At 44.0% G+C, this 24,324-nt stretch overlaps 1 protein-coding gene across 8 annotated transcripts in view; it reads left to right on the plus strand.

The window, feature by feature from the left end:
* Positions 1-891: 891 nt before the first annotated feature.
* DGKD (diacylglycerol kinase delta) overlaps positions 892-24,324 on the plus strand; it is a 64,101-nt gene continuing 40,668 nt past the window's right edge. For 4 of the 8 annotated variants that reach the window (XR_009962334.1, XR_009962333.1, XM_062606438.1 and 1 more), the window contains exons 1-3: positions 892-1,072; positions 16,498-16,608; positions 17,225-17,305. Coding sequence is in view for 4 of the 8 variants with exons in the window: in XM_062606438.1 (XP_062462422.1) it covers positions 914-1,072; positions 16,498-16,608; positions 17,225-17,305 (351 nt within the window). In the remaining 4 variants the exon portion in view is untranslated. Of the gene's footprint in view, positions 1,073-9,096; positions 9,118-13,524; positions 13,544-16,497; positions 16,609-17,224; positions 17,306-21,834; positions 22,065-22,378; positions 22,517-24,324 lie in introns of those variants that run through there. The other 4 variants (XM_062606441.1, XM_062606440.1, XM_062606443.1 and 1 more) reach the window with 4 other exon arrangements.

Consider the following 24,324-nt stretch of genomic DNA (forward strand, 5'->3'; position numbering starts at 1 on the left):
GTTCTGATGTTGTGTTGCTCTTCCACCAAGTAAGACCTGTAGCCTGCTGCCCCTGTTTACAGCGGGGGGGGAGTGATCCAATTTCCTGACCCTCTGCCTTTGATGTGGTGGGACTCCATTTATAGAAAGCCTGCCAGCTCTGGGAGAGGGATGTGCCCTGGTAGCGATAGCATCTCTGAAACGTAAGTGGCCTCTGTGCTTTAGCTGTCTGCTGATGGACTGGTTTGGTGACAGATGCTTCCCCCTGGAACATCTTCATGAAATCCCAGCTGACATGCTCGGTAGTGTCCCATGACTGCAGCTAATGTGGTGTTACCTTATGGAACCCATGAGGAATGGTGTGGTGATAGGCCTAGTCAGGCAAGAGTGTTTCTCTACTGCAAAATACAGAGGCATTTGGCAGCAGGAACCAGTTTTGGTGCTGTATGTGATTAAAAAGATGCGTGAAGTGGAGGAGGTGCAAAGTACCTTTGTCTGCAGGAGGTTAGTACAGCAGATCTTACCTAGGGAGAGGAGGATTTAGGTAGTGTTTTATTAAATGGAACAATTGTAGTGCTGGAAACAACCTCGTGTGCTCGGCACTGAGATTCAAACTTTTGGACTCACCACCTCCCCGACGTCTGAGCTGAAACCCTTTTCTCTGGCTCCAAGCAATCATAGTGCGCTCGGGCGCGGCAGGGGCCAGTGTGAACGATGCTCGGGACCGTGCCCGTTCGCACCCGTGTCGGGGTGCGTGTGTATGGCCGGGGCCGGCAGCCTGCCTGGGCCCGCCTCTCTTCGCCTCAGCGGTTCCCCTCCGACATGCGCCATTGCGCGCGGCCCCCGCCAGAGGGCGCCGCAGCGACGGGACGGGCGAGCGGCTGCAGAGTGCGGCGGGAGGGGGCGCCGGCCGCGCCGCCCCGCACCGTGCAGCATGGCGGCGGCGGCGGGCGCAGAGCAGCCCCAGGCCGGGGTGGTCGCCGCCGCCAGCGCCGCGGCGGAGGAATCGTCGGACAGCGAGCCGGAGCAGGAGCCGGGCTCCCCGCAGAAACTCATCCGCAAAGTCTCTACGTCCGGGCAAATCCGCCAGAAGGTGCGTGCGGCGGGCGGGGGCCGCGGGCAGGGCCTCGGGCTCCGGCAGCGCTGCGGCCGGCTCTGCCTCCGCGTCTCTCAGCGCCACCGCCTCCCCTCCCGCCCGGCATGGCCTGCCCCTCCGCCGCGGAGAATGCCCGCCAGCGGTCCCAGTGCGCCTCTTTTGGAGTTGCCCAGGACCCCCCAGACCTCTCTCGGTTGCCTGCCGGGGGGCTCCTCCAGCCCGCCCCTCAGGGGGCTGCCGGCGATTCCTTCTCCACTCTCCCGCTTCTCAGGGACTTGCTGGTGACGCCCCGTCCCCCGCATCCACCCCTCAAGGACCTGCCACCGATCACCTCACACCCACCCCGTTTTCTCCGGGACCTGCCCGCCATCCCCTCCCACAGCCCCCACCGCCCCTCACGGACTCGGCCATTTTCTCGCTTCCCCTTCCCCAGCCGCCCCGCAGGGACATGCCGGCGACCCTCAAACCGCACCTCGGAAACCTGCTGACAACAGCTTCCCCTGCAGTTCTTCATGGACTTCCAAACCCCCAGATGCTTCTCAGGGATCCCCATACCTAACTGCTTCTTAGGTGCCGGTCAATAGCTGCCCCCTAAATGCCCTTCAGTGTATGCCAGTGACCCCCTAACTTCCCTCGGGCTCTTGGAATTGTCCCTAGCCACCCTGCAGGTAGCACTCCCAAACTACGTCTCTGGAGTCATGTAGGAACCTTCCCAAGAGCCCAGCTTAGGCCACCTTCTTCCCAGTGCCTAGGTTCAGACGTGCTGGGGAGCCTCTCTGTCTTAAGTGATCAGTGTGCCCAGGCTGAGCGGGCCCCTGGCTTACCTCTTTTCTTCCTTGCTTTCTTCACCTGCATTATTTTCTTGGAGTCATGGAAGTCAGATTTGAGCTGCCCTCTATTATCTCATATATCTGACATATTTGACCTGTAAGGGCATTCCCAGGCCCTGAAGTTGTATCTTCTCCTTTTTCCACATATCAGAGTTGCCGGGGGCTCCCCTCCTCACCTCCCTTTGCTTTCCCTGAAGGACCCTGTCACAAGCTCTCCACCACTGCCGCTTTCCTAACCCCCTTCCCATGGCCCTGTCGGACATGGCACGAGTCACTGTGTCAAAGCACTGTGCTTTGAAAGGTGCATCCCTCATGGTGTGTGCCTTCCTCAGCATCTTCCCATCCTTTTTATGGTTGCACCCCAGTTTTCCCTGTCTTGTATTGTGGTATTTTTCCTTTCTGTAACCATGTAGTCTCCTGTCTGGGCAGCAGTCTTATGGCTGGTTGGTCTTTGTGCCCATCTTTTTCTGCCCTACTTTGCCTCCCTGGTCAGCCAACAATCTTTTTTACCTTGCTTCCCTGGGCTGAGTCAGGTTTTACCCCTTTGTGGCTCATTCTGGAACAATAGTGCCGTTTTGAGGGGCAGGAACGGTGTTCTGCAACTGCAGCTACAGCTGTAGTTCCTCTGTATTGTTACTGTAAGAGAAGATGTGAAGATTTCCTTGAGCCTTAGGCTAGGAACCACCCACAGGGAGTTGCCCTGTTTTGTACTATTTTTATTATAGCTACATGATTTTTCTTTGTAGCCATTAAAATCCTGTATAACTCTTGGATAGTTGCGTGATATGTGTCTGCTTAGAAATACCAGGTTAAGTTACTCTTATGCCATCACCTTTCTGTTGTCTCTGGAGCATGGGCAAGCAGCTCTGTGAGTGCAGAAGGCTTGCTCAGTGTGATGCTGCTAGCTCAGTGCTGTGTATCTTGTATTCATAGTGAAAGAGAGTAAATATCTCTGCATGATGCAGTGCTGAAGAATTATTCATAGGGATCTTTCTTCTGCTGGCTAGTTTGCCCTGCTTTCAAACACATAATGTATTGTTATTCTGCTGCTCGTCATCATTATGCTACATTGGTTCCAGTTTTGAAAACCCTGGTGACAAAGTATGGTCATACATAAGGACCATGTGCTCGCTTCATTACGCATGGCAGGGCTGCTTCCTCCGTCTGTGCAGTGCTGCTTATGCTGTCACTCATGGAGTTAAGGCACTGAGGGTCTGGGCTGTGTGAGTGAGGTGGTTCTGTTGGCCACAACAGGAAACAGTGAAGCCCTCTACATGGGTTGGTATTCAGTGTATCAGGCAGATTTGAGCCATGCTGTAGCACCAGGTGACTTGCTCTAGTCTGCTGTGAAAAAAAAATAAATAAGCCTTTTGAGATCTTTTCCTATGCACAGGATGCTGAATATGAGAAATTTGTCTAGCTGGAGATTAAATGAACCTTGTGATTTCTTAATAACACTTGTGACAGGGGTCCCATGTGGGAAAGGAGGGAAGATGCCATAGTCTGATTTTAATACCTACATGATGGTGTCTGTGATAACAGCAAGGATGATGACTTTCTCAGTGCCAGAGCAGGGACTCTCGCTTACAGTGAGATGTTAGAGATGCTAAGTTAAAAGGTGCATTGGATTTTACTTTTGTTAGAGTGTACCAGAACATGTCTCCTTTTTTCTACTTACCTATTTGTCCAGTTTTACATACTTCCTGCATCAGCATGGCTGGAAAAAGCCTAAACCAGCCACTTGTACTATGTGAACATAAACATGTTAAGAGCAAGGATTATAAACAGATATTGTCTACAGCTATTAAGCCTCCTGTGTGTTAATCTGCAGAAGACCTTCTAAACAGTGAATAATTTTCTGAGTAAGCCCAGGTATTATGATATCAATGTTGCTTGTTGATGTCTTTTTGTTTCATCATCTTTTCTGCATGCTGCTGCATGTGTACTTCTTGGCAAGGAGCAAAAGCAACTTTGTGAGTAATCATAGCTCTGATGAGAGTTTAAGGAGCTTGCTTCCTCTGTGAAGGCAGGCCTAATTCTGAATTTGTCTATTGAGTGACAGAGTGCAGACTGTAACCTGCAGAAGCTGTTGGACAGGTCTGTCAGAGTGACAGTAAGAGATGCAGGCAGACTTTTACTGTGCCCTGAGGATATAAATCTCTTCTAACCAAATCTGCTGCTGTAGGTAGCTCAGGACCATGCCTGTGAGTACAGTTACATCACCATGGATACCTACTCTTAGCACAGCTTCAGTGTGAAGTCAGCTGTACCCATGAAGTTCCTCAGAATTTACTTGTTTGTCAGCCATGTTGAAGATGCTTTTTCCGTACTCTGGTCCTGTCATCTGTTGATTTTCAAGAAGCACTGTAAAATAAAGCTGCTTGCTTACAAGACCCTAAAACTTCCATGAACTTGTTTCTGAGCCCACAGGTTGCCCAGGTGTGTTTGACTTAAATACATTGGTGTGGTAATACTGTGGGGCAAATGCAGTTGTTTGGATGTATGGGCACTGTGACTTTGTCAAGCAGTGTCTGAAGGCAAATCATAGCTAATATCTGTTTAGCTGAAAAATCTGTCCCTTGTGACGATACAGGGCAGGGGAAGGAGTAGCGGTAAGCTGTGTTTGGAAAGTGAAATGTACTATGTTTTAATGTACTTGGGTTTAGCTAGTAATATTTTTTGAGGAAGAGGAGAAATATGTTTAGTAGTCTCTTTATTATTCTGGGGAAAGAAGGATACCTTTTATGATCACGTGTAGCTGCTAGTATAACTGTTGTCGGCAGAGGCTGCAGCCATTTTGAGACCTGTCAGACTTGTACCAGGATCAAACTTCATAGTAAGGTGCTTTTAATCCCGCTCCTCGTCTTAGACTGGCATTGGTGCAGCTAGAGATACTGTTCGTCAACTAAGATAAAGTACTTTTGAGTGGATGGGAATTAGGAAAGGGGTGAAATAAAGTAAGACAAGGATGATGTGTAAGGAGAAGCAACAGTTTCTAAGCTCCCACCTTCTAAGCAGTGTTTAGGACTCAGCTGGAATCAGCTAAAGTTGTAGTATCATCTCAGTTGTCACTTGGCATGGATGAAGACACAATAAGTCAAAGGTGGTCTTGGGAGATGAGGGTGTGAAACAGAGGAGCACTGCACCTTCCATGAGCTCTGACGGTAACACACACTTCCTCCTTTGCCCTGTGACCTTTCATTGCAAGCATCAGGTTACAAGCCTCAGAAAGCAAGAGTGGATGAATAGGACATGTTCTTGTTTCATTCATTAGTTAGTGTGATTTCCAGTATGCCAGCTTTGGTATGTCAAGACCTCTGTTTACTAGGCAGGATTTCAGCAATGTCCTTGCATGGCATCAGGAGGACTTCTTGTTTAGACTAATTCAAGTCTAACTTCTGTTTACTTTTATGAGCAATTTCTGTGTAACATTTTAGGTTTTATAACCATTTATCATTGACTTAAACTTTTAAAGACAAGGTTGCAATATATTATTTCAACAGAGTTGCAAACAGAGCAAGCAGCTCTCCAAAGTTTCTGGGATATTGGAAGCTGCCTGGCTGCAGTAGCAGGGATATGTCAGGTTAATTTATGTTATAAAAAGCAGGATAAATTAACTGGTATTAAGCTTTTTGCTGTGGTGTACAGACTGTTCAGTATCTAAACTAGCAAGTTTCCCGTTTCTGTGCTGTGCAGCAGTCTGTGATATAGATAACTTTAGCGCTATGGGAGGTTGTGATTCTCTTTCTGATTAGCAGCTTTGAGGTCTAGGAGCCACCCTGAAGCGTACAAGCAAGAAAAAAAAGGAGGAAGCAAAATGTTTCTCCTCATTTTTGTGCAGGTTTCCAGAACGGACTAAACGAGTTCTGAAACCTATAGTAGGTAGCATTAGTAACTGAGGAAAGCTCATTTTGTTTCTTCTTGTATTGCCTAATGGATAAAAGACCATTTTTATAGGTAAAGAAGTGTTATTTTTACTTCTGGAGGGCAAGCGTTCAAAAGTTTTCTGAGATGAGAGTGAGGAAATAGGGAAGTTTATTAGTTTGATACAAGTATTGAAAGAAGTGTTACAAGAAGCAATGCATTTCAGTGAAGAGACAATATGAAATAGATATGCAACAAGTGAGGAGGGGATTTTCAGTAATTTATGGCTTAATTCATGTTCTGGCTGTGGCATCCCCACTGACATGTCAGAATGTCTGGTTTTGTTATGCTGCCTTCTAACAGGGTGTCTAAAGAGGACATTTAGGAACTTCACATGTTGTAAATTGTAGTGGCTCATGCTTTAGTCCAGGTAGAAACTGAGAACTCTTCACTTAAAGAGGTGGATAATCACTGCAAAAGAGAAGTTCTTGTGATTGAATTGAAACTGAACATCTTGAGCACAGGTTTTATGAGCGTGAATTTTCTTGGATTAACACCAATCATACTAGTTCCTTCTCTGTCACTATGGAAAAAGGGAGGATTTTAGGCCACAATATACGGACGCAAGAATGTTTCTGTCTCTTAATCTACGCTATGTTTTGCATGCTCTTCTGGCTCAGCTGTTCTGACAAAATCTGGGAGGCCTCCCAGTGCTGTTACCACTGGTGTACTCTTAAGTTTTGCCTCACTGCTGGAGAGTTTTGGATGCTATGTGAAAGCAACAGCTGTTACTTCCTTTAAAAAAAAAAAACAACACATAAACCAACAAAACAAAGCACAAAACCACATACACTTGTAGCTTTTCTCGTTCTTTCTAACTATAGTTCAGGTTCCTGGAACCAAAACGCTAACATTAAACTGTTGCATGTTTTGAGAGCATGGATTTACTTAGACCACATTGCTAAGAAGTACGTTGTCAGGCGAGTAACTGTTCTCTCAAATTAGAGACAAAATAACGTGGGTATTAAAGGGTTTGGTTCTTCTTTAAAATAAAACTAAGTGAAATATTTAGAGTATTTCCTCCTACCCCAAACCTGTTGTTACCAAAAAATCATTGATATTTTTCTTTGGAGGAGTACTGGATTGTGAATGAAAACTGTAAAATGTCTATCTCAAGATTACCTGGTGAGAAACTCCATCCGAGTATACCATCCAAGACACTGCTTAACTTTACCTTCTTTAATTACAAGTCCAGTGGGATTCTTTCTAAAGTAGCAGATATACCTGCATTCTTATGAGAACAGAAATAAAGACTGGTTTTTGTATTCCCCATTTCCTTGAAAGCTTAAGGTTTAGAATAGATAGTGTCACAGCATCATTGGAAATTTCAGGACAAAATGCTGGCCCAAGTGAAAAGCACCTTCCTCTTGGAATGTGTTTTATAAAGGTTTCAAATGTACAAACAATTATTTAAAGGAATTTTTATTAACTCATCGCTTAAACCATTTGTTCCCTGCTTTTTCCTTACTAAGTGGTTATTGCTACTTGTTTCACTAAGAATTTATGTGTCTCTTAAAGAAAGATGTTTCTGTTTGATTCTGCAGACCCGTGGGACAGTTCAGCTTCAGGCAGACAAATAGCTGAGGCAGCAGCAGTGATCCACCTCAGCTGCCACCTTTTGTGGTTCTGTATAGCACGCTTTATATAAAGCACTCCAGAAAGCAGTGAGCTTACTGTGCATGCCTGATTCAGTAGTGCTGCACCCCTGCAGAAGCAGGCCAGTGCTTCCATAGGGTACAGTGCTTACTGTCTGGGCTACACGTGGAAATAGAAGCAGTTACACAGAGGAAGACATCCAAAGCCTGCTGCATTCCTTTCATCTGGAGCGGAAAAAAGGTGGCTTGTCTGGTTAAAACATTGCAACTGTTAAGTTTGGTAGTTGATTAGTAGGTGATTACTCAATCTGGGTTTGGCGAAAATCTTCTTTCCTCACAGTGTCGTTGCTATGTTAGAAAGTTTTACGTCTGATCCCTATTCTAATGTTGTGGTTTGCTTTTTTGAAGAAGTTAACACTGTCTTGCTTACATAATCTTTGCATCAAGCATATTGTGTTTCAATCTTGCAAGTTTTAGTCAATTTAGCTATGTAATATCCTAGCAGGGAGAGGTGATATCATCTCAGTTTCCCCCACAGGGAATTGAGATGCATGCTGCTTGTATCATATACAGAAAATCACATAGGACATCCCCAGGTGAGCAGGGCACTGAGGCAGGTGTCACAAGCTTTGGGGTAATGTCTTGACCTGGGGGACAACTGCCTTTGCTGGGTCTTGAAAGACAGGAGTGTGGCTGATAAAATAGTGTATTTCTTCTTCTTTGCAACAATTCTATCTCTTTTTAAGTGAAGAGTTTCCAGTTTCTACCTGGGCTAAAGCATGAGCTGCTATTATTTGCTTTTCAGTCTGCTCTCTGCCAAAGCAGGTCAGAGCTGTCTTTCAGAAGGTGTAGATCTATCACTGAGATCTTATTAGAAATCAGTTTTCTATGAACTCACACCAGCCCCTTGTGTTCTGTTTAGCTGAAAGTTAACAAAACGGTGTTCTCAGGGTTGTGCTGATCTTCCTTGTTGTTGCTGGTGCTGATCAAGATGTCTTGGCGTGGTCAAAGGTATTTGCAGGACATTAAAACAGGGAAAATGGAAAAACAAATTAAAAACTTTGGAGTATCCTTTAAAAACCATGTTAAATGGATGAGGAAAAAAAAACTTAAAAGCATAGGTTGTTTAATACATAAATATGGAAAATCTGATAACACCAATTGTTACAGATGAGATAAAAATAAATTCTAAGATACCTTAAGTATTAATTAAATGGCCAAAGGCCAAAAGTTGCTTTCTGCTCTCAATAGTGTAAATCCCATTGGAATACCAGTTGGTGTAAAAGGATCAGGATTTGGCCCTACATCTACCAGCCACTACCAAATAAGGCTTCTTGCAGAATTCCGTAGCAGAGTTGATGGGAATCCAGACACAGTGGGAGGAAGCTTTCTCCCAGCCTCCTCGACACAAGGGCAAAGGATTCAGTTTTCTTCCTAAAGGTATAAATTTTAACTTTCCCATGTCCTGAAGTCCTTGTACCAGTACTTTCTGCTGGCTTTTCCTTCCTACTTGGCCAGGATCTTCATGACATTTAGCAGAATGGGAAGGATGGGGTTGTTATGATTGCAAGGATGAGATCCGCAACTGTATTCTGGATGTGCTTTCCCTTATGTTCGCTATTCTTTGAATAGCTCTGATCTCGCCTTCCCAGCTCGATACACTCATATCAAATGGACCTGACATGCTGCTATGGTAAGTGTCTGCCTTATTCTACCTGCCTGTGAAGGCTTAGATGGGCAGTAGTATTTTTTGATAATAACTTGTCTCTCTCTGAATGTGTAAGAGTGTTACTTAAGCTCTGGTGGTATAGGCTGCAGCATTAGAGGGTTCTGTGTACAGTGCTGTGATTCGATATGAGATTATATTGCTGCGTTTCAGCAGCAAAGCCCTGTGCTTCTGAGTTAGTATAGGGGATTCCGTGGTGCTGGTGCATAGCTGTGTGCCAGAAATGGCTTGGAGATGGAGGTTTCACAGCAGGTAACGTGTTTTGACATTTTTTGTGTACGGGGAAAATGCCCTAAGGGGAGGGGATGTAGTTGTGCATATGTAATTTGAGATGGTATAAAAAATAGCAGCATATTTTCATGTTTATATTTAAATGTATAAAGCTCATGTTTAATTAGTACTCTCTAAAATTTTACTCTGTTCCAAAGTTTACAAGTAGCTTTTAAACTGTTGCTTTTTCTGCTTTGGTTATCTCTTTGGATGTATTTGAGCCCTTATCATCCAGTTTTGCTGTAGTCTGCTGGGATGACTTGAGCTTTGTGCTCAGTTCCCCTCTTGTGATAAATGTGCTTGGGAAGTATGCCCAGAGCCTATGGAAAGCATACTCTGAGGGCTTAAGCAGTTAGCGTGCCAGGAGTTGTCCAGCTACTAACTCATCCTGAATCAGTGTGCTGGTGTGGTTTTCATTCTCTCTTCTAAGTAGCTGACCAGAGTATTCATCTATTTTAAGTACTTCATTTGGAGCTCTCTAACTGAGCTTATTTTACCAGGGGACTGTGTGATGATATGCTGGTATGTTGTATTTCCTTTGCCATATATGTGCAGCCTTTCTGTGTGCTTTCAAATTTGTTTTTCTTTGTTAACTTGTTCACTTTAAGTCTGTGGTGCTTGTTCCTTTAGAAGAGAATCGTTCACAATAGTAGCAGCTGAACAGGATATTGAAAAGAAGCTGCGTCAAAGACCTTTTCTTACTGGCTGCAGCATTAACTAGTGAAGAATAAAGTGTATGAGTATTTGTTTCTCTGTGCCTAGGTAGATTCTAACTCAAGCTGTTTCAGCATTTTTTTTGATGCAAACTCCTGTTTTTCACTGCTGATCTGGGGAATAAGCTTGCATTTCCTGTTTCAGTGACATCTCAGATACGCTATCAGCAGCTTGCTGCACTCTGTTCTGGATTCTGCTTGTCTTAGTAGTTGCAGAGAGGCTGTACTGAGAGCAGTCAGCCAAGGCTCTCAGTACATACCCTCTCACTGGGTATTGCAGAGTCCAGCTATATCAGCAAAGCTGGAAGTTAGAAAAGAGGATGGATTGGGAGGAGGGTTGTTGGGGGAGATTTTGCAGGCTTTCGCATGTGCTGTGACCTGACATGGGTGCTTCCCAGTTTACAAAACATAGGTTATTAAAACAAAATGGTGTCAAACAACTTAGACTAAAAGCCTGGACAGTACCCCATTCATCAGTGGAGAGCTCAGCTCCTGTTCATTGACTGACAGCCCTAGCTTCTACTTTGACGTTGATTCCAGTGGCTGACCTCAGATTTTCTTTCCTTTTTCCCCTCTTCTGGAGTCCTTTTATTACTGTGAATACACATAATAGCTTGTCCTTTTGATACCAGTGGAAGAAACCTTTGTGCAGTTTTCAGTTTTGCAAAAGGCAAGTGCATTCAATGTTGAATTCCCAAACAGGGCTACACAACCTGTGTAGTCCTAATTCCTTGTGCTCCCCTATGGATCTGTATAGCTGTCTGTGTGTCCCATACTTAGAATTGCTTTGCTGATCCAGATTTCCCCCCTCCAAGCTTCCTGGAGTTAATTTCCAGGGTGTGACCACTGTCTGGTGGAAGGATGTTGCTCTCCAATTAGCTTGTTAACCCCTAGCCTTTTGACCTTTCGTGTCTTACTCTGTGGGGTTGTTTAGATTTATTCCTGTAGTTTCTGTGTTGGATCTACTGTATTTCATTTGATTTTTCAATAATTATTAGTTCCGTATTTTTGACCACAAAGAGCTTTTATTGAGCCAGCTACTAAAACTGTTTTACCCACAACAAGGTAGAGCACTCCTGATTTGTACCTGCTCCAACATGGCAGGATGCCATGTTGCCATGTTTAAGTGACTGCGGATCTACTTGCATCTTTTTTGCCAAGCTTACCTGAAGTCATTGGCTGGATGATGTTGCTGGGTGTCTGGGGATCAACTGCCTGTAAAATTACATTGTAAACATGTATAGAGATAGTCAATTCTGCATATGCTTTTCAGTTTTTCTCCTTCTCTGTGCATTTGGTGCTTTCTTTAGTTAGTTGTTTGTTGTTTGGCATCAGCACCCTGCTCAAAGTTTTATAGTACATACAAATAAAAATAGGCTGTGCCCTGAAGTTTTTACATTCTGAAGACACATGGAAAACAGAAATCCAGATGCTGAGGATTTTGGTGTTTGGATTCTTTAATGGCTGTTTAGATAGATTTGAATGATTTTCCTTGTACACAGTTCTTTTTCTGCATTGGAAAGAAACACCAGTGGATCAAAACTTGTGTTTCAGATACACTGCGCTTAGTAACTGCCCCTACGAATATGTCATGATCTCAGTTGTAAAATAGGTTGCATTGTTCTTCCTCTGTCTATATCGAATGCGGTTTGGAGCCTCCCTGTGCCAAAGGCCTCTTGCCAGCTTGGGTATGGTTGAGAGTTGTCTTTGCTCTGGTTAATAGGGTCTTGTTTACCAGATTAGGAAGTTGATTCTATCAGGAACAGTACTTCCAAATGGAGGCAAGAGGCTTAAGCTTCAGGAAAGGATGAGCTACTGCTGTGTTGCACACAGTGAGCAGTACTACATGCAGGAGAACAAGGGATGCGGTCTGAAAGTAGCTGAAATCTGATGTGATTGTTCTTAACTTTCTACTAGAATCATTCAGTTTATCAGTATAGAAAGCATTTAATCTGTGTAGGTTGGTGGGCTGATCTCCTGATGTGGGTTACTGGGTACAGAGGCTCCTCTGACAAGTAATGCTGAAAAAAATATGACTATGGTTTTGTGAATGACTACTGTTAATCATTTGGCTTCTTATGAGATGGGACTGTGTGAAAGGGAAGCAGTCAAGCACAAGACTCTCCCTGTATTAAAGTCCTTAACTTAAATCCTATGAGTTGTTTGAAACCATTCCCATTGAGGTCAGTGGCAAAGCTTTTCTTTGGTCATGTCAGGATTAGGCCTAAACCTGGCACCCATTTTGACAGGAGAAATCTGAGAACGTATTATTTCTTTTCCTAAATATCAAGTCTTAAAAGGAGATGAGTTGGGGGGAGGGTTGTGTATGGCTCACCCTGAACTGAACTTTTTTCTGCAGGAAGTTGCTTTTCTTCAAGGCCAAAGATAAATAGTGAAATGCTAGAAATTTCCTAAGACCTGCCTTTCAGCTGTCTAATCACATTCTTTGCAGAGATGCTTAAGACTCTCTGCTGTGTGCAGTGTTGCTTTAAATTGTCAGTTTGCTCAGTAACCTTTTTTACGCTGATTCTTAACATGATAAAAGGCGGTCACTACTGAAACTAGTAGCACATCATTTTAGGCTTGATCCGAGTTGTCTGGACATGGAGTGCCGTGCCACAGGACACACCATGCTGGAGATAAATGTAGCTGGATAGAAGGCAGTCTGGATATTTCCATCACAAACAATTTTTGTATTTACCCTTGATAGGATGCACATAATGAAACCTCATGATGTTTCAGGGCAGCAGTTTTTCCTGTGGGATTCAGTGTACACCACTAAAACTAGATGTGTTATGGGAGAAGTTATTTCACTTTTTTCTTGATAATTTACATGCCTGGTAATCTGATCAGAGAGATCTTAAATTAAAAAGGCTAGAGAGAGGCTGGTGAGCAGAAATAACTGTTCGGCTCCCCCCTTTTCTTTCATTTGCTGTCACTGCTGTCAGGTCCTTACCCAAGTTAATTCTCTTCAGCTGCATTCCTCTGCAAGTAGCAAGTCCTTTGGCTGTAAAATTAAAATAGAGGAGGAGAAAGGCAGCAATGTCTGAATCATTTTATAAAGTCATCTTGATCTTATCTCCAGCTCTTTCCGCCCAAACCCACCAAACTCTTTACTGAGCTGAGTGCCTATAAATAGAACAGCTGCTCTCGTGCAGAGATGGGCAGCTCTGAACCAGAGGCTTGTTTTCTCTGAGCAGTGCATGCATGCGAGAGCTTGCTTCTCACTGGTCTTTCATGTCTGAGTTATGTAGCTGTGAGGTTTTCTATAGATAGAGGCCGGCAAATGACATAAACTACTGCTTAGGGAGGGGCAAGGTGACCTCTGGGATCGTTGCCTTTTGGTTAATTAAAAAAAAAGAGGGTTCTGTTTTAAAAGAGGAATGGAGGAATGTACGTCTTGTGCAGAGGTGAGTGAGCCCTGCTGAGGTGCGGGGAGCTGAGCAGGGCAGGTGGGAGCAGTGGGAGCTGAGGAAAGCAGAGGTATCTTTCTGCTGTGAGTTACTGTTCTGGTGGGCTGAGCAGGAGTTTGAGCCGCCAGAGTGCTTCTGGCTGAGCCTGGGGAATGAGAAGCTCTGGCTGACCCCAGTTTAAGCATATCTGAATAGACAGAGCTCTGAAACCTCCTGCAAGTTATTTTTTTATTAGACTCCTGGCTGACTTGATATCTTTGGGCTGCATCCTGGGAGTCTTCCCCAGGATTTTTCGTTCCTCTTGGACTTCAGGTCAGGGCTTCGCAGAATTCAGTGGCTACTTTTCCCTGTCTCATTTCTAAACTTTATGTGCTTTGTTCAAGAATGTTCTGTCTTAATCTGGAAAATCTCTTGCTACTGTTCCATTTTCTTCCCTTCAGAAAGAACTGCAGAAATGTATGATTTCTTTAGCATGGTGATTTAGATGCTGTTGCTTTGCATTTCACTTTGATACTCAGGTGCTGGAGGATTAAGGAACTCATCAGAAAGACATACACACACATGCATATTCCAGCAGGACTCCACAGAGTTAGTAGTGCTGTTTGTTCTACTTGGCAGATGGGAGATGGGTACACGCAGAGTGAAAATAGCTTTATTGGGGTCTTGCAAAAAGTCCAAGGCAGAGTAGGAACCTGAATGCAGATGGTTTGTGGTTCCAGATGATTGCCTTCAGCTCAGGCCTCGCCTTCAGGGTCATTTCCCCAAGGGATACTGTTGGGTCAGTCTTTGAACTCAATTTTCCTTTACACTGAAGCTTTAGATTAAGATCATGGCCGAGTTTCATATTCTTTGCATGACACCAGCTCTAAGTTAGTTTAACATCCTCTTTCTTGGTATTGCTATATAGTGTGTTTGACTTGTGGACCCAAGAGCTTCTCCCAGATGACTTAGGGCATCTTAAGAGTGTATTCTTACTGCTCTGTCCCTGCTGTGACTTGTGGAAGATGTGTGCCAAGATGTATTTCAGAGTTCTGGGGAGCTGATGCGGGAGATGGCCATTTTTTGATATGAGCTTAGTCTTTGATCACGCATTTTCATTATCTCTTTTCATTTTGTTGGAAATACTGTGGAGTTTGATGGTTCCTGGTTGAACTACGCACACTGAGCTGGTGTTTGCCTGAGCACTGACAGGTGCTCCTGCCAAGTGTGCAGGTGGCTTTGTGAAACAGAACACTGGGAAATGGTGAGATTTGGTGTTCGCTAGCCTTGGAGCTGGCCAGGTCCCAGGCTCCCAAGGTAGATGAAGCTTCTTTTGGAGGAGATAGGGGAGCTGTCACCCTTGTCTCTTTCCCAGCACAGTGGAGGAAGGTAAATAGTGGCTCCTATGGCTGGCAGCTCTCTTTCAAATGCAGAGGTATGCGGGAGCCCACTCCTTCCCAGCTGATTTGTGAGCAGGGGCATCACCATGGTGGTCCAGGCCCTATGATCTCTCAGGCCAGTTTGAGGACAGCTCAGTGGAGCGAGAGAGAAGCACGTATTGTCAGACGGATGTTTCTTCTTGGAGTCAGCATTTTTTTCCAAGTGCTTTTTGAGGAAACTTTGAGCTTGGCAAAGGCCAGTGTATGTGTGGAAAGTATTAAAATCTGCAGCTGTTTCAGAAAGGAAAGACCCACATTAGAAATATATATAGCATTTTTAAAGCAAGCTTAGTGCCCTGGAAAGGATTTCTAAAATGAACTAAACCCTGTGGATCAGTGAGAGTATTTATTTTGTGCTCCGTAGTAGCCTGGCAATGTGCATTTAGCACTGTGTGAACTGATACTCATCAGTGACCTGACTGTTACAAATCTGAGCTCCGCTGAGACCTCTGGTACATTAAAGCTGTGTAATTTTCCTGGCATCAAGATACAGAATAACCTGTCTTACAAGATTGTTGGACCATTTGTTTCTTGTGTTTTAACTGTGTATTTATCGCGTTGGGCTCTCTCAGCAAGAAGTGGGCTCCTGGGAGCTGTTTCCTGGGGAGAAAAGTAGGTTTCTTGTGGTTCTGAGGCATGACTTAACACCTTTTGCAGTTCCTAGGCAATACCCTCAGTTAGTAATTTGGGGCTGAACCCTCAGCTCTGACTTTTGTCTTTCTAAGCTGCAGTTCTTGAGATTATTTTCATGCAGCTATTCCAGCAAAGGAATCTATTTGACAAAGTAGAATGAAGTGCATGTGGATGAGATATATACCCCTAGGTATGCATAGTATGTGAGCAAGCGTATGGGACTGTGTATGCTGGTGGTATGTCAATCTAGTTATAAAGCAGTTAAAGGGAAAAAAAAGAGGCAGTGTGCGTAGACAGTTTTGGCACTGCAGCCCTGGGAAATGGCAGGCAGCCAGAGAGTGCTGAGGCTGGGCCAAGACTATCTGAAGAATACCAAATGCTGAAGTTGGATATAGCTCCTTCTTCACACTACTTTCACTCTGCCTTGTGGGCCTGCAGCTTGCCAGCTCTGTGCCAGGTAGATGCTGATAATTTTGCAAGACAGAACTGGAGATAGGGACAGATATACTGTGGTGTGTATGTGCGTGTAATCAAATGCCTCTTAAATGAAAGGCACAATTACCCACAACTGAAATCTGACCACAGCAAGTTTATCTGTTGCACTCCCTTAGTCCTTGTTAGACTTTGAAATGCTCATTCAGTCATGAGTTCTTTATCTCTTTTGGTGTTAACACTGAAGATGAAGATAAAACTGCACCCGATGTGGGTTGTGCACTGTATGGTTTGATCTTAAATTTGCTCACTTTTGTTAGTGAATTTGTTAAGCACTTCCAGCAGAGGGCACTAAGATTATTGTTCTCAAGATTCAGTCTTCTTTGGTACCCGTATGGAGTGGGAGAGCATAAAAGATGCCTGTCAGTAAAATATGTGCTTCACTCTTCTCCTCTCCTTGTTTTGTAGACTATCATAAAAGAGGGGATGCTGATGAAACAGACCAGCTCCTTCCAGCGCTGGAAGAGACGATATTTTAAGCTGCGAGGACGAACACTCTACTATGCAAAAACTGCTAAGGTAAGGTCTTGACAATACACGAATCCAAGGGAAGAAAGTTAGTTGTGGGAGCTTTGGAGGCAGATGGGTGTCTGTGAGAAGGCAGCCCTCAATAGGTGAAAGAGCTCTGCTGTTTAAGCACGTATCTTCAGGTTTTGTAGTTAGTAGAAGATTCCTGTGTCTTGCCTCATTCTTAGAATCTTCGGGTTTTAAGTAAAGCATCATGTGGACATGGATACTGATCTTCTGATGTTCCAATCTCCCCCCTCCCCAGTACATTTTAGTAGGGAATGGGTTCTCAATCAATAGAAGCTGACAAAGAAAGGGAAAAATGTGAATGAAAAAAGTTCTTGATATAAATATGTCTCTTTTCACAAGAACAAACCCTACTTTTAAAAAAAAATCTTTAATAAAAATAAAGTTGTCATGTTCACTGCCTGAAGACAGGCAAGTGCAAGCCCCAGTGTATGGAACTAGATATCCAAGTCCTTCATGTTGTTGGTGCTGGGTTTTTCCTTCAAATCACATAAGGTTGTGACGGAGTCTGCTAGGCAGACATACAAGCATGTCCCTTTAAGTCTGCTGCTTCTACACTGGATTCAGTAATTCATTGGGGTTTTGAATTTTTTCTTTCCAGTCCATTATTTTTGATGAGGTGGATCTGACAGATGCCAGTGTGGCAGAATCCAGCACTAAGAATGTCAACAACAGCTTCACGGTAGGCTTTTTTGCATTGTTTTCCATTCTTGCATCTTTCCGCCACATCTCTTCTCTTCTGCAGAGCTTAAAAACATCTTAACAGTCTTTGCAGCATCTTTCACTTTAAAGCTACTTGTTTTCCTCATAACATCATAATTCATCTCCATGCATGTGGGAAATACCATGGGTTACTACATATAGTGCTAGAACTTTGCATTCAGGTATTTTCATCCAATGGGAAGATTTGGTACAAGCCATTTATGCAGTGGGACAGAAAAATTTGTTCTGCTGAGGGAACTGGGGGTGATACTGATGTTTATGCTGGAGATCTTGCTCAAGGAATTTAGTTTTCCCTTCAGGCCTTAAAATATGTAAACTTCTTTCTCTGACTTTATTTGTGTGTGGCAGTACGTGTGTTTTATATGCATACTATATATAGTAGCAAAGCAAAAGGAGGAACAAAAGTCATATAGAAATAACTGTGGAATTGGTTTAGAATACTTGTTAGATGTGAAATATGTTTGGAAATGTCATGGTGTCGCTGCTTAATTTTCTCCAGGCTTAGTAACTGGGACAAAAAATGTGTTGCTGAGGTGCAGGTGTTCCACAATCTCCATTTTGGGGGAAATGCCTGGTGTGCAGAAAAAAACTTTTAACAGCCGTGCAGGGTGAGTGTCAAGCAGCAGCATGAGCTTCAGAACTGGCTAACGGCAGTAACCTCCATGTAGCCTCTGAAGAGGTCAAAAGGGAGGGTGTGGAGAAAGGAAGCAGCAAAGTGAAGGGGGGAGCAGTCCAGGTAGAGGGAGGAGGCTGATACTATAGGTTGGTGACTTGCAGGTGGTGACCAAGGCTGAGCAAGTGTGCCTAGAGTTAATGCTTTAAACATCTGGCAAAGGATGTTTCTGTTACATAGCTGTAGCTTTTTGCTTTGCAGTACCTTTGCAAAGCAGCTATGGTGCCTACCCTATGTCCAAATGAAATCCCAGCACTTACTTAAAGTTTGAAAACATTTTCTGCATCCGTAATTGGACAAGTAAGAGACACACTTTGGTCTCATAGTGAGTAGAATAAGGTGTCAGTGTGTGTGCACAGAGAGAAGGATTCTGCAGTGATTTCAATAGGGGATTGCATTTTCAAGAATTTGAAGTTATTTACCTTGAAATAAAGCTTTTTTTTTCTTGGGTCTTGCTTCAGTTTTCCCATATACAAACAAAGACTGAATTTTCAGGTTACTTTTTTGCTTATTTTTAAAGCTGGGAGAGATCTAATCTCTGTCAGGCATACTGTGTAGGGACAGGAGGAAATGGTGTGTTTGCTGTCTGATTGCCCCATCTGAGTCCAACAATGAAGAGTTATTTCCATGATTATGGTATCAGGCTCTGCCTTCCCTAGAGTGTAAAAAGTATAGGATTACTTTGATGCTCAAGTAGCAGAGTTTGCACTGTCTCCAGATGATCACTATGTAATGGGGTTCAGGTAAACTTAATTAAAACATCTCTTCTCTTAATTTCTATCAACTTTTTCTACCATGGCTTGTAGAGAGGTTTGACTGTGGTTTACCCTAAGCTATACAATTACTTAGAAAATCAGAGGGTTGCCTTGTCTTGCTGCTGTTTGGTCTGCCACATCACTGCCATCAGTGCTTTGGATTCCTTGCAGTCTTGCAATTTCCTCTCGGTTTTCTTTGAGAGCACTCTGTTTTCCCCTGTATCCCTCCAGCTTGGTTATTTTCTAAATTCAGTGTTCTCTGATGCTTTTAATGTTTTTTATCTGTTTCAAATCAGTGGGACTTACTGAGCTTTTATCCTAAACCAAAAACTTCCAACATTTAGTGTTGTATAGCAGAGAAAGTTATTCTGGAGTTTTAGGTGTTCTGGTTTTCTTTTTGTTTCTGTGTTTTCTTCAATGGAGACTGGTGGGTTTGGATTTATGAAAGAGTGGTTGCTTTCTGAGGAAATTCATCCTCTATCCAGGCATCAGTACTGCTTAATGTATAGATTCTGAAGGTCAGGTTGCATTAATGACGCTTCTGAAGTACTAACAGAAGAGGTGGAAAGCAAACACTAGATAAACCACTCAGGAGGAGCAGTGTGGATCCAACACAAAGAGATAATAAGGGTGACCAGTCAGAGGAGAAACTGATGAACAGTACATGGAGAGGCAGCACCTTGAGAGAAGAAAACCAGAGCATGGAGCCAACAAAGGTTATATCACATAAACAGAGGAATAAAGGTTAAAAATCCAGCTGTCAGTAAGCCTTTTATGTAGGACATAAGTCTTGACAGCTGATTTGTTTGCTGTTAGCAGACAGCAGAGGAAGAAGAGCGAGTATTACAACACAGACCTCTTTCTCTAAAAAGAAAAGTGTGTAGTACAGGTTCCACTGTTGTTTACTTAGTTGATCTTGCATAGATTTCTTCAGTAAGTGTATCCTGTTTGGGGACAGTTTTCAGGACTGCTATCCAGAGTTAATGGGTATGTGACTATAGAATGGGCTGGGAGTATGTGACTAGGGACATCTTTGAGCTTAGGATGTCATACAGCTCTGTCCCCTGAGAGGTGTAAGGAAAAGCTTTAGCTACTGTTCCTTTAATTCAGGTCAGGCAGAGTAGCTGCAGAGTTATTTAGCAGGAAGCCTCTGGGGACAAATCAGATAGGAGTCCCATGTCAGGCTCTCTTCTCTCAGGACGACTGTAGGTGTAATATTTGCTGCTTCTGTCACGTCTGCCACTGGTGTCCTTCTAAGTCATCTGTCTAGAAGGTAAATTATTTTGGGATGTCTGGGCTGTAAGTAGCTGGTTCTTTATATGTATGGCCCGTAGTACCTGGTGCATAGATGTCTCACCCGTGGATTTTCCCAGGACTGCTGTCCTTCACAACACCTTAGAGAGGATCTGCTGGGGTACAAACTCAGCCATCACAGAATCACAAAATTGTGAGTGTTGGAAGAGACTTCTGGAGATCATCCAGTCCAACCCCCTGCCAAGGCAGGGTCACATTGAGCATGCTACACAGGGACGTGCCCAGGCGGGTTTTGAATGACTCCACTCTGGTGAGCCCAGGGAGACTCCACGACTCCCTGGACACCCTGGTCCAGTGCTCTGCTACTCTCAACATAAGTAAGTTCTTCCTCATTTTGAGGTGATCTCCTTGTGATTTAGTTTATGGCCACTGCTCCTCATCCTGTCACTGAGCACCACTGAGAAGAGTCTGGCACCATCCTCTTGGCACCTGCCTTTGAGATATTATATGCATTAATGATAACCATGTTGTCCTGGTACTTTAGACCCATTTATTTCAAAGATAGTGATCAGCTTTTAGCCTGGATTTTTGCCATTGATGTGTGCCTACATTTGTACTCGTTATGAAAGAGAGAGCAGCAGCGTTGGATGGGTGAGATCAAAGCCTGACCCTGACTTCTGAGCAGAGCTTTCCCAGCCACACCCTGTGATTTCTGAAAAGCGGAGGATTTGGGATCACACTGGGTGCCCTGGGTCTTTCCAAAGAGACTTCAGCTGTTTTCATGAGCAGTTTTTTCTTGGACAGTGCAATTTTGCAGTAACTTGATTTGTGGATGTGCTCACCTAATGCGTTAGCCTGCAGTTGCTTTAGGAGCTTTAAAACAAAATGCATGATGAGGATGAGTTCTATACTTTGAACCTACAATAGTTTTTGATCCAGATCATTCCAGGAAGCCTGGGATTTGGAGATACAAAATGACTTCTTTACTTGTATTATGGACCTGAACTATCCAGTATTCCCATTCTAACCTGTGAAGCCTGTGAGGTTTGGGGGGCACCAGTGGTTCTAACTGTTGCTCAGGCCAGCACTTTGCCATCACAGCTGTCCCCTCAAGAGTCTGTGAAAGGACTTTGGGACATTTCCTTAGGCCCAGTTTTGTAAGTATTTGTGGGTGGAGCAAATTCTTACTCCTCAGGTTGTTGGTGTGTTGCCTGAAGATCTGCCTTTTTCTAGAAGGTGCCAACTGAATTAAGCCTGCTGCCTTCAGTGCAGTTGGCACAGCTGAAGGAGTGATCGGTTCATTGACCCTTTCCTGCCTTGTGCAGGATTTGTGTAAAGCCAAGGGGGGGAAAAGCCCCTCAAATATCTCCAAAACCCTGACTAAAAAACACCTGTCATCAAGAGGAGAGGGCCAAGGAAGGACGTTAGATCTTTCCAGGTACATATTTTGCGTATCAGTATGATTCTCATGTGTTCCAGTTACTGCTAGCAAATGGTGATGTGGTGGTGTGGACTTTTGCCCTCATAATTCACATAACTTGAATTGCAACATTCACTTCCCATCCCATTTTATTTTGAGCTTTGAAATCCCATAGGAGGAAGCTCCTCTCTGTGGAGGGACATGTGTAGTTTAATCTTTCTGATGCTTTAGTTGAAGTGAAGCTCAGTCAGGAGCTGTGCTGCTGACCCCTCCTCCCTAAAGGCTCTTCACTGGAAGAGGTGGAGCCTGAACTCCTCAGCTCCTGTAAACCCTTTTTTGTTGTGAAGTACCTCTCAGCTCAGCCGCAGACAGGAAACAGCATATTATTACAGTCAGTGCCTGCCTCTCCACTGCCGTCAGAAGGAAACTTATCCCAGCTCCTCCTTAAGCAGACAGCTAATCAGCTTGTGGCAAGTGGAACATAGCTCAGGAAGGCTGACCACAAGAGGAGACTAATCCTATTAATCGAATGTCAAGCAATCTGTTCAGGTTCCTTTTTTTTCTGAGGGAGTAGGCTGCTCTGGACACTAGATTAGAGGAAGATTGAACATGAAAGGTAAGAGCAGGAGTCCCAAGTTTTCTGGACTGAGCATTGAGAACCATGGCACCTGTGGCAGCATACCAGATCATCAGGAGCTCAGGTTCTTTGGAATAAGTTTGCTATAAGCTCTTAGTGGTCAGGTGTTTGTCTCCTGTGTGGATTTATGTAGCTAAGTTCTGCAGCACAAGGGTAGAGGGAAATGCGTCTGCAGTGCTGTTGAAAATGCTGCACCCATCAGTTAAGAAAAACTGTTTATTAACTGATGATTCATCCTCATCAGTGGCACGGGAGAGAGGAAGTACTGAGATTAGAGTAATACCTCTCTTCCAGAGCACTTGTCTGTCTGGAGGCAACCCTGGTTGTGGTAGGTTGAGGAGCACGGATTTTCTGGTGCTCCTGAATGAGAGTGTGCTGTCATCTCTGAGAAGCAGTATTGATGTCATTCTTCAGCTGTATCGAAGCCTGAGGTGTGCTACATTTTTTTGTTATTACAGTGTTGTTACTTAGTGACTTTATTCAGTGGCAGAAATGCCATTTTCTGTCTTGTGAAGCTTTATTGTGACTGAACTCCTTCAGACTGTAGATTTCTACTGTGTATTGTCCTAGAGCTTGTTGATGCTGTGGAGAAATAGGATGAATCTTCCTTTGGGGATAATTAACCTTTCCTAAAAATACAGGGCAAAGAGCTTGAACTTCAACAGAAGATGGAAGTGCTGAGGATGCTTCCTGATGGGGATGTTGATGTCTGCAGATGCATTTCGCAATGAAGCGAAAGTGCCTTTGCCTCTTCTGTGATTTTGTGTCAAGTTGAATTATTCGTATTAGTGCTTTTAAGTGAGAAGATCAGTGCTTTTTAGCAGAGAATGCACTGAGAATGCATACTCTGAAGAGTATGGTTTTGAGAGAGTGAATATCACTGCTGAAGCTACATGTTAGGCAGAAAGTCTTCTGCTTGAGTGTAGTGCAAGAGCTGTGTGCCTGTGAGGCACTGTTGAAACGAGAACCCAGATCAGAGGTTATTGTGCTGGTTTGAAACAGAAGCTTCAAGAAAGAGCATGTGACTTAGTTTTATGAGGAGAATGAATATAAGAACTTCTGTAACAAGCTGTTTGCAGAAAGTCAGACTTAGACTTCGAGCTTGGGCTGATAGAGATCAGGGAAATCTGCATGGTTTGACACTTGCACAGATTCCCCAAACTGCCCTGTGTGGCCTCAGCTCGTCAAAAAAAAAATGGGCTTGAACAAAAAGATGGGCTTGAATGCATGCAGCAAGGAGTCACTGGGCTTCCCAGGGAGGGAGGGGATCTTCCTCTGCTGCTTCCTCAGCATGAGGGTGAGGGACCCAGATGGAAGATAGCTTTCAGAAGTGGGCAAAAAGACTTGCTGTCTGGGGACATAGTTACACAGGGGAGTCATCAAGTGTCCTGATTCCTCACCTTGCTCCTTTGTACACAGTCACGGGTTGCCTTATTGAGGTTTGGAGAAGCGAACGATTGGAAAAGAGGGATTTGATAAAGGGATGGTTCTTTCCTCCTCCTTTTTAAACTCTCTTCTCTAAATTGGACAAAATCAGAGTGTGCATTGGAAAAGTCAGACTTTGCTGGAGGTTGTTGTCTCTTCCACACCCATGTGTGTACACATTCAGGAATTGTACACTCTCTGCTAGTGCTCTTACCCTGTTTATATTGGCAGCTGTCAGAATTTCCTTTATAAGCAAGTGAAAATACAAGTAGAGCCATGAATTACCATGTCCAGAAGCACTCTGCTGTTTTTCCCTCCCTCCCTTCATTAAGTGCAGTTCGGTCCCCATTTCCTGTCAGAACCACTGCAGTTTCAAAATAGTTTGCTATTTTAGTAGTTTGAAATACAGACTCAGTGCAGCCTTTTCTGCTTGAGAAAAGGCCCTTTGGTAAACAGACCATTCTGAGTCACTGTTAGTCAGTGAAAATAGTCATTTAAAATTCTTTCATGTCAAGGATTTTTAGGACTCTTAATCCAGCCTGCTGCAGGAGATGGTCATTAGGCTGCTTGCACAAAAGAAGGAAAAATGTGGAGAAAAAAACATGGAAGTGAGGGTAAACATGGAAGAAGAGAGTCTGGAAGAAGTTGCTGTGGGTGGAGCGATCTGGCGGTTGCTACTGTACATTACAGAATGACCCCAAAATATGCTGGGAGGTTTTGAGAAAGATGAGGCTACTGTAAGAGAAAGAGATCAGACTGAGCTTTATGTGTGTTACTGTTAGGGTAGATAGAGAGCTGGAAAGTGAAGGTGACT

This window comes from Pezoporus occidentalis, unplaced genomic scaffold, assembly GCF_034315485.1.
Source record: "Pezoporus occidentalis ecotype Australia unplaced genomic scaffold, CSIRO_AGI_Poc_V1 ctg97, whole genome shotgun sequence".
In the NCBI taxonomy this organism is placed as follows: domain Eukaryota; kingdom Metazoa; phylum Chordata; class Aves; order Psittaciformes; family Psittacidae; genus Pezoporus; species Pezoporus occidentalis.